This window comes from Grammomys surdaster, unplaced genomic scaffold, assembly GCF_004785775.1.
Source record: "Grammomys surdaster isolate TR1022 unplaced genomic scaffold, NIH_TR_1.0 138, whole genome shotgun sequence".
Classification (NCBI taxonomy): domain Eukaryota; kingdom Metazoa; phylum Chordata; class Mammalia; order Rodentia; family Muridae; genus Grammomys; species Grammomys surdaster.
The window spans coordinates 9,761,335-9,771,435 of record NW_021604596.1 but is presented as its reverse complement, the minus strand read 5'-3'; the positions used below and the strand labels follow the sequence as shown (position 1 = coordinate 9,771,435).

The following is a 10,101-nucleotide window of genomic DNA, read 5'->3' as shown; positions in this document are numbered from 1 at the left end:
ACATAACTTTGTCTCTCCTTACAGGAATAAATGTATTACTTTGCTATTATTATTACCTGAAAAAATCAGAGTAGCTGTTTTTCCTACAAAATGAAGAAAACATTTTTGCCCAGTGAAGTGAAAAATACACTAGCTGCCGCTTCTCCCCACTATATCCATAAAAATGCTGAGGCTGTTTATTTTGACAGATGCGTTTTGATAGCCCCCACTGAAACTAGAGATGCCTTCATTTTCCATTTCCCTCAGGTTCTGCCACAAACCATACTTAGGAAGAAAAAAATACCATGTAAGCATGTTTACCTTCTACTCACTAGGAAGTTACCACACACTCCCAAGTGGTGACTCATCACTATCGCTCTATAAAATAGAAGATGCTTGCCCTGGGAAGGAGAGACTCCAGGCACTGCTGGGCACCATGCATTCAGCTATCCTGGCCACCTTCTTCTTGTTGAGCTGGACTCACTGTTGGTCCCTGCCCCTTTCCTATGGTGATGATGATGATGATGACTTGTCTGAGGAAGAACTTGAGTTTGCAGAGGTACAGTATTCTGCCAAGCATGGCATTGCAGTGCATTTCTTAAATCTCCATCTCTTAAAAGTTGGTTGTTTTGGTCTCTTTTCTAGCACTACTTGAAATCATACTACCATCCTGTGACTCTTGCGGGAATCCTGAAGAAGTCTACAGTGACCTCTACAGTTGATAGGCTCCTAGAAATGCAGTCTTTCTTTGGCTTAGAGGTGACTGGCAAACTTGATGATGCCACCTTAGACATCATGAGAAAACCAAGATGTGGAGTGCCTGATGTGGGTGAATACAATGTTTTCCCTCGAACACCCAAATGGTCCCAAACGAACTTAACTTACAGGTAAAGCAGAGGCTCTACCCCTCACACGTGTTTCTCTTTTCTTCTACATGCCTGACATTAAGTAGGCCTGGAGTTGTGAATTGGCGGTTCAGTTCAGGATTAGCTTTAATACAAAGTTAAGAAGCACAGAAGCAAGGTATATTTAATATCTGATTGCATTTTTTCTGCAAAATTAAAAGTTTATCTTACACTTAGTATTTCTAAATGAGTTCTATAAATCAACAATAAACATTAAAAACAAATAAATTAGTTTAATAAGACCTTATTATCTTAATGCTAATCCCAACATTATTTTTTTGGTGAGTGTCTCCAGAGATTTCTTGAAGAAATGAAACCACAAGTCAGGGAGGAAATTCTAAAAAGAAAATACTATGTTTATGATGGAGATCCTAAAGATGTAGGGTTCCACTTTTTCCCTTAAATTCTGTGGTGCCAGCTTGTCTAGTTCCTGATTTTAGCATGCAAACAAGATTATATTGAATATTTTAAATTTAAGGTGTCAAGGTACTCATTTATCTGGCAGTGCTTAAATATTTGATAGAACTCTTCAATTTAATTCTTTTAAAGCATCTATTATATCTAATAGAAACTTTAAAGCAGCTATCTCGAGTTGAAATGTCATATTCTAAGAAAGTATGTTTGTTTTTTTGTTTTGTTGTTTGTTTTTTGTTTACTTAATGTATGAGTGCACTGCTGCATATACATCTGCTTGTCTGAAGGGGGCATCAGATCTCACTATAGATGGTTGTGAGCCACTGTATGGTTGCTGAGAAACGAACTCATGACCTTTGGAAGAACAGCCAGTGCTCTTAACCACTGAGCCATCTCACAAGCCCCCAAGAAAATATTTTTTAAAAACACTTTTAACCTTTCAAAATTTAACTAACACTTTCTATATTGAATAGAATTGTGAACTATACCCCTGATATGTCCCATTCTGAAGTGGAGAAGGCATTCAGAAAAGCCTTCAAGGTCTGGTCTGATGTGACACCTCTGAATTTCACCAGAATCCATGATGGCACTGCTGATATCATGATATCTTTTGGAACTAAAGGTAAGGATGAAGAGTCATTTAGACACATGCCCATATGCTAATCTTTCCTTGGTTTCATTTTTTTACTCCTTTCACCAATCATTTAGCAGTTTCAAAGCATTTGACAAAGCTGCCATGCCCCTGCCAAGCCAGGCACAGTATATGGTAATGGGATTTTAACTCTTGCTTTCTGCATAGAACATGGTGACTTCTACCCATTTGATGGGCCTTCTGGTCTTCTGGCACATGCTTTTCCTCCTGGACCAAACTATGGCGGGGATGCCCATTTTGATGATGATGAAACCTGGACAAGCAGCTCCAAAGGTAATCTTCCTTGTAGAGACTTAGCTCACATGTTACTGGACGCAGTCTCACAGACACAGTTAGAAAGCACACAAGCAAACTGTGTTTGGCATTTGATTATGTTTTCTAAACTAACAAAAGTATATTTTGTGCTAATTGGTTCCCCATTTTGTACAAATTATTAAATATGAGTAAATTATATGATATTTCTTGTCATAGCCTCAAGGCTATTCTCTTTGAAGTGGGGTCAAATGTCTTCTCTTTTAGGCATGGTCTGTCTCTTTCTTTGGATTACAGTTTTGCTGGTTAAAGAAGTTAAGTTTTTTTATAAATCTATGTTTTAAAACTATCATGGCTGATACTGTGCTTCATAACTATATTGGATGTCAATTGAAATGGATTTTTTCTTGGCTGAAATATTAATGGCATAAGTTCTGCTAAACTTCTACACCTCATTGGCCACGTTACTTGTCTCAAACTTTGCTATAGCACTCACTTATAAACACCACTTTTTAAAAGCCAGAGGACATCTTTCTCAAAATACGTGGTTGTATTTATGAGAGTAAAATGAAACTAAGTGTCCAATAACTTCACTCAGGAGTTTTTATCTGTTATTCTGTAGCTACCATTCTAAGCCACTTCTTGTTTTTAAAAGCTTAAAATAATTGGGATATTAACTTACAAGAAAAGCCTCAGATTATTCAAAGTAGGGTTTAACTTTGGAGAAAGAGAGATTCTGAGTTAGAGCAACTAAGAACAATTTTCACAGAAGTTGGTTTTTATTATTTACTTAAATAAAATGGCAGCCATGGTGATGTACAGCTGTCATCCCAGTACTCAGGGGGCTGAAGCTAGATCATGAATTTGGGTCCAGCCTGAGTTGTACTGGGAGCCTCTGTCTCAAAAAAAATTAAGAGAGTAAGTAAATAAATAATGAAAGAAAGAAAGAAAGGAAGAAAGAAGGAAAGAAAGAAAGGAAGGAAGGAAGGAAGAAGGAAAGAAAGAAAGAAAGGAAGGAAGGAAGGAAGGAAGGAAGAAAGAAAGAAAGAAAGAAAGAAAGAAAGAAAGAAAGAAAGAAAGGCTTCTTGCCCATGTGAGAGTAAAATTGATCAATTCTCGATTAATGTCACCTCTCCAATGCTTTTAACTTGTCTCTGGACTAAAAGCGGACGGCTTGAATATTTATTTATGCTTTTAGTATTTCATAGGAAAGAGTGGGTTTCCTGAGAAGAACAGCTAGTATTGTTAAAAGTCACAGTAAGTCTGAGATTCATACTTTTTCATGAATCAAAGGTTTGAAATGTTTAGTTGAAATAATTGAAAATATATGCAGGAGAACAATTTGATTTAAGTTTTCAGATGAAGGTTAAGAATGCTCAAGTGACTACTATTCACTACAATAACTACTGTTCATTCCAATCATGTTACCTTGGAGTGCCCTACAAAGTGCAAGTCAGTTCATTTTCTTTACACATTGGCGCCAATAACAAAGTATATATAATGAGCAAATAAAACACTGGTTTGGGCTCTCCCTCTCCTGTCTCTCTTGAGGCATTCCTCTTCGTGGTGCTGGAAACTGGGCCTTTGTGAATACTCGGCAAGTCCCCGACACTGAGCAAGTCCCCGACACTGAGCTACATTTGTAGCATTTTCCATTTACTGTGCACTCGTACAAGTTAAAACTACAGTCTAAGAGCTGGTAGAAAGAGTTATTAGAGGAAAATGGAAATACAGTAGCAGGTTCATTATCCCTCTGAATAATGTTCTAAGCTAAGCTTAGAGCTATGTGGGACCTTATGTGTCCCCCATATGGCTGATTCTGGACCCTTAACCTGGCCAGAGAAGACAGAGAAAACTCAGAGCTCCTACTGTTTTCTTTACTGACTACTAATTATCGGGGAGCAATCTAATGACACCCCTGTAGGTAACTGATTCCTCATGCAGGGAGCTACAGCCCTGATAGTAGTAAGGACTGTTACTTTGAATCAACACTTTGACTCTTCCTTTAAGCAACTGAAGACTAACTACGAGAGTGAATAAGATGCTGAGTTAGGAAAAGATATGGAGAGATTAGAGTTTCCCTCATCTTCTCCTCACTGGAGGGTCTTGCTTTTTCATTGTTTCTTGTTTATCTTACAGGCTACAATTTGTTTATTGTTGCTGCCCATGAGCTTGGCCACTCCCTAGGTTTGGACCACTCCAAGGACCCAGGAGCCCTGATGTTTCCTATCTATACCTACACCGGCAAACATCATTTCATGCTTCCTGATGATGACGTTCAGGGAATCCAGTCTCTCTATGGTAATGCTTAATTTACCAGTTACAAAACTGATGAACAGAGTTACATTGTATAATAGTTGTACTTTTTCTTTATACACTAACAATCCATTTTCATGTTTTCAAAACATGACAGAGAATCCATCTTTCTGAATCAAACTGCTTGTCTGGATAGAAAACAGTCCATTTCTATATTTTGCAGACCACACTTCCTTATATTTGTACTCTTATTTAACTTATGAAGCCACTAAGCTCTGTTGAGTTTAAAGAGTGCGTGCACAGCAGCAAAAGATGAGAATATAAACAGCTCTTGTAAATTCCAACACTGTCCAATCATTGCAGTTTGCTGCCGAAGGAACCTCTTGTGGGCCTTTAGAGGTTTTAACCAAAATCTGCAGTGAGGAATTTCCTCTATTTTCATCCATTTTCCAATAATATTTACAAAACATTAAATGTCAACCCAAACAGTTATTTTTGGGTTCTGTGTCATAAATAGAGCTACACCCACTGCTCACAGTCAGCAATACAAAAGCTCTTGGGGAATTAGCTTAAAAAAAAACTTGTTCATGCCACCCTAGCCCACTGTTATACCTCTGAAATGAAACATTATTACAGCTTGTGTGGCTAAAGGCAGAAATGTGATGGTAGCAAAGGAACTTTTTTTCAAGTTTATTTTGTAAGTCTTAATTCCACCAGGTTTTGACCAAGGTTTTTGTGGACAGAATTGTGTAGGGGGAAAAGCAGTGTGAGGTTAGTGTTCAACACATGTGAGCTGTGACAAAGTTGTAAACACATGTCAGGACACAGCCAGTTTGTCACTGAGATGAGCTTCAGTGTGGCAACTGGTAAAGCAAAATCAGCTGACATCTACAGTTGTTGGAATAGTCAAAAGAAGGAGACAAGATGAGGGATCTCTATGGTGATGCTCCTGGAGAACTGGACTTAGAGCAGTGTGCTTTCTGAGGGCACACAGTAGGCTGTGACCGTGTGGCAGAAATGGTTTTAGGGCTTGGGTTTACCTTTGATTTTTATCAACAACTTCAAAGAATGTTCATTTATAGTTCAGAAGAATTCAGAAGAGGTCGACAGCAATGAAAACAGAAAGGTGGCACTCTGCTAGCCTGTGGCACCCTGCTAGCCTGTGGCACCCTGCAGAAAAGAAACAAGGGCCTTCTGGGTATTGGAATATGAGTTCAAGAACTACTGCTCTTCCTGGAAGGAGCCCTTTCCTGTTCTTCCCAGAAGAATCAGCCCCACCTGTGGCTCGGTACACTTGGAAAGTTCTCATATCAGCTTTGTTACTGCAGGTCCAGGAGATGAAGACCCCAACCCTAAACATCCCAAAACACCAGAGAAATGTGACCCAGCCCTATCCGTTGATGCTATTACCAGTCTCCGAGGAGAAACCATGATCTTTAAAGACAGGTACGCTTAAGATTCATTTGTCAAATCTGCATAAAATCTGGTAAAGCTCTGTCTGCAAAGTACCAAAGCACCTGTTAAACTTCCCGGGGTAATACAGAAACAGTAGACCCAAGGGTACTTTACTTACATGTTTTAGATCAAATAACTGGTGGATAAATCTTAATAAGAAAAAGGAAAAATAGAAATCTAATATGCTTAGAAACATGAAAACTATTGAAAGTAATTGCTGCATTAGTAAGTTTACCAATAGCCACACTACTTCCTTTCAAGATGGAGAGACTGATTCAAATACCTATGCTGGAATTTTCAAAGAGGGGTTGATTTATGATAAACCCTATAGGTAATGAAAAGTGAAATATTAACTTGGAATTTGTAGGTGGTAGCATCTTGCTTGTGTGTTAATCTCTTCAAGCATCATGACTCCATGTGTGGCTTGATAGCATCTCCAACACCTCTGTTATGACTCTAATTACATGCTCTCCAAAATGTTTCCTCTTATATCAGTTTGCATGGTTCCCGAGATCATGAAATATACATTCCTAGAACGAAACAGTGCATTGCAAAGTTGCTTGCCACTCTAAATATTTACAAAGTTGAATAAAGCATGGTTTCAACTCAAATGAATCTTAGAGCCTTCCCTAAGGCTCTGTGACATTTCAAGAGAGAAGACCTCTGGTTACAGATGGTTACAACTTATTCTTTTCCCTTTTATAGGTGCCAGGCAGGCATAGTTGCAGTACCTTGTCTGCACTGATGTGAACTGTGGTCATCAGCAGGATAGAATTATTTCATTTAATTTAACAAACTGTTTTCCCATTTGCTTTAGATTCTTCTGGCGTCTGCATCCTCAGCAGGTTGAGGCTGAGTTGTTTTTGACAAAGTCCTTTTGGCCAGAACTTCCCAACCATGTGGATGCCGCATACGAACATCCGTCTCGTGACCTTATGTTTATCTTTAGAGGTAAGACTCATTGGGGAGGCTTTCCAAATGGCTGACGAGGCATAATTGGGCAATAAACTTGATATTGCTAGAGACTTAGTAACATGACCATTACCAAAATTATATCTAAATTTAGAAAACTGTATAACACAGGAAAATTATAAAGCCCCTGTGCTTGTTCTATCAAATGTCCTTAGTTTGCTATGTAAAAGGTCTAGATCATGGGATGGAAGTATGGCTCAGTGCCTAGCACACTGAGCCCCTGGGTTTGATCCCCAGCAATGCGAAGGAGAAAGGGAGAAGGTCATTGTCATCATGCCTATTCTTTGCTCTGTCACACTCATTTCCAGTTTTTCTTTTAATCTTTCTATAAAAAAAAAAATAGTGCACCACAGAAGCATGGTGTGCATTTTGAAAATGTGGGAAAAAGTTAAGCAAGATTCTCCTCTCTATTAATAAGTTCATTTCCTGATCTACTATTCTAGTCCTTCACCATATTTATACACATTTGAGACAGAACATGGATATACTTTTATCTTCTGTTTCTTTTATTGCACAGCTAGGCTGACTGTCCTGTGATCCCTTCTGGTCCTTTTGTTTACACCCTTGACCCTATGTGCTAGAGTGCTAAGCGCCTGGCTTCTGATATGGGTACTCAGAATCTGAGCAAAGGTCCTCGAGTTTCCATAGCAGGCGCTCTTACCCACAAGCCCTCTCTCCAGTCCCTACTATATAATCACGAGGTGGAAGTAGGGGGATAAAAATGCTACCCTGAGTTAATGACCACAGTATATCACATAACATTCTGCCTATGGCATTCCTATTGTTTGACTCTTATATTTGAATGAAGTTGCTTTCTAAAAGAAAAAGGGTTTTTGGGTTGTTTTTACTGATATAAAACTTGAATTTTGACTCTAATTCACTGACCCTAGTTACTCTTTATTTAGAAATTTTAATAAATTTTCATTTAACTCCAATAAATTGACAAATTTGTTGCGATGTTTGGCTGGCTATATTGATAAACAGAACTCCCAGTCTTAAATCCTGTCTTTGTTGGACTAATTTCTTTGTTTCAGACACATGGAGATCACCAGCATTGAGTCATTACTTCTTACATAGTTTTCCATTTCAGTAAATGCTTACAAGCTCATCCCTTGACATGTGTTCCTTGGCAATTAAAATGGCTTTTTCATTGATTCTAGGGAGAAAATTCTGGGCTCTGAATGGTTATGACATTCTGGAAGGTTATCCCAGAAAAATATCTGACCTTGGATTTCCAAAAGAGGTGAAGAGGCTGAGCGCTGCAGTTCACTTTGAGGACACTGGGAAGACCCTCTTCTTCTCCGGGAACCGCGTGTGGAGGTGAGGCACCTCTCTCTCCCCAGCCCACGTATGGGGGCAGAGTCGGCACCTGCAGCTATCGCTGCTCTCAGCCATTTCCCATACTTTGTTTCTCAGTCACAGGGGTGGTTTTACTGATATGTTTAGATTTCTAAGTTAGCACACTAAACCCTGGGTTTCACTTATTCCATATGTGACATTGTATTTTGTTCATCCATTCCTGCCTGCCTTCTTGCTCCACTCCCGAACCCTCTCACGCTTTATTTTGGATGTGCACCATTCCTGTTCCATGTCAGCTCCTCCAGGGTCTAAAGCTCACTTGAGCTCTCACGAGCACATCTCACGCACACACATCTCATGCACATATGGACCATCCATAGCATTTATTTTCTCCCACCCATACATTCTTTCCTTTCTTCATACGTCATCTTTTAACTTGGGCAATTTTGTCCCTTCTAATCCTTTCCCCAAATTCTCGTTATTGTTATCCTCTCTCCTGTGTTTTTGATAAATATTACTTTCTTTTTTTATTAAACAGTTATGATGATGGTAACCAGACTATGGACAAAGATTTTCCCCGCCTCATAGAAGAGGAATTCCCTGGAATTGGCGACAAAGTAGATGCTGTCTATGAGAAAAACGGTAAGTAGTTACATTGCACTGATTTTTCAAAATGGCTTCTGGGCCCCTCAGAAGCTTTTCACACATAAAGGATTTTAGTACAGAATTCAAATGGCTTATATATGCATGGTCACTAAGGTATTAATTGTTTCTATGTAATTACTTAAATAGCAAACAAAATAACCGGATTAGAATCAATGAGAATTTTACTTAATTACTACCAAGTGTGTGAACAACAAATGTTGAACCTAAAGATGACCTTAAATTATATGTAAAGGTACCAAGAGGCAGAGGGTTATGTCAAAATTAAAATTCGGGCTGGAGTGGGGAGTAATTTATGAAGATTCATAATAATCATAACTATAGTTATTTTTGCTTTAATTATGACAAAAGGAATTATCTCTGAATATCAACATTCAAAACTAGAACTTGTAGCAAGACAGTTAATTCTAGTGCATAATTTATGTAATCTGTGAATATTTGTATATTTTTTTAAAATACCTCTAATTAAAGTATAATTAGATAATCCCCTGCTTCTTTGTCCTCCCTCAACCCCTCCCACGTTCCTCCCTCAGATTGCTGGCTCCTTTGATTTTTATTGTTATATATCCTTTTAACTACAAGCAATACATTAAAACTCTGGTAGCCTTTTAAAAATAAAGATTGAGAGATATAAAGCTTAATGAAGAGACAGTCTAGCATGTGTGAGGGAGGCCCTGGTGGAACACTGGTCAGTCTCAAGTCTCAGGCACTGTAGTAACCAATTGAATATTTAGCAAAAAACTATCACAGATTAGATCTTTAGTCTTAGCTGTAGTAAATCCTAATATTTTTAAAGTCTAAGATTTTTCTTTTGTTTTCTTTCTTCCTAGGCTATATCTACTTTTTCAATGGGCCCATACAGTTTGAATACAGTATCTGGAGTAATCGCATTGTGAGAGTCATGCCAACAAATTCCTTATTGTGGTGTTAAGCATCTTTCAAAGTTGTTATTTCTCTCCCAGAGAGTATTTGGGCTACTTTCAGATGTATGGGGTGGGGGGTGGAGATATCAGGGGAGAGCTTAGTTCTGTGAACAAGCTTCAGTAAGTTATCTTTGAACATGCAATATCTATATGACCATGCGTGGCTGGAACCACATTGAAGAATTTTAACGCAATGAAATTGAGAACCCCAAGGATCACCTGATCTTGGGTGCTATGAAGAAACAAGATTGATAATTCCCACAGCAAACATAGGGTCCGTCTGCGGATGAAAGTGAACATAATTATTAATATATTTATTAAAAAGCCTAAC

The 10,101-nt window shown here is 38.4% G+C and overlaps 1 protein-coding gene across 1 annotated transcript; it reads left to right on the top strand.

Annotated features, from left to right (window-relative positions):
- The first annotated feature begins 415 nt into the window (after positions 1-415).
- Mmp13 (matrix metallopeptidase 13) lies at positions 416-9,855 on the top strand. Its single transcript, XM_028763395.1, has 10 exons — positions 416-538; positions 625-866; positions 1,772-1,920; positions 2,098-2,223; positions 4,342-4,503; positions 5,787-5,904; positions 6,731-6,864; positions 8,046-8,205; positions 8,723-8,826; positions 9,678-9,855. Exons 1-10 carry the CDS (start codon positions 416-418, stop codon positions 9,776-9,778), a joined length of 1,419 nt encoding a protein of 472 aa, XP_028619228.1. The 3' UTR covers positions 9,779-9,855.
- Positions 9,856-10,101: the final 246 nt, after the last annotated feature.

Bases quoted from the DNA above. Each gene is read 5' to 3' on its own strand.
- Mmp13 (XM_028763395.1), top strand. From the start codon at position 416: ATGCATTCAGCTATCCTGGCCACCTTCTTCTTGTTGAGCTGGACTCAC. The intron at 539-624 runs GTACAGTATTCT...TCTCTTTTCTAG, and splicing joins AAGAACTTGAGTTTGCAGAG to CACTACTTGAAATCATACTA. The intron at 6,865-8,045 runs GTAAGACTCATT...CATTGATTCTAG, and splicing joins CCTTATGTTTATCTTTAGAG to GGAGAAAATTCTGGGCTCTG.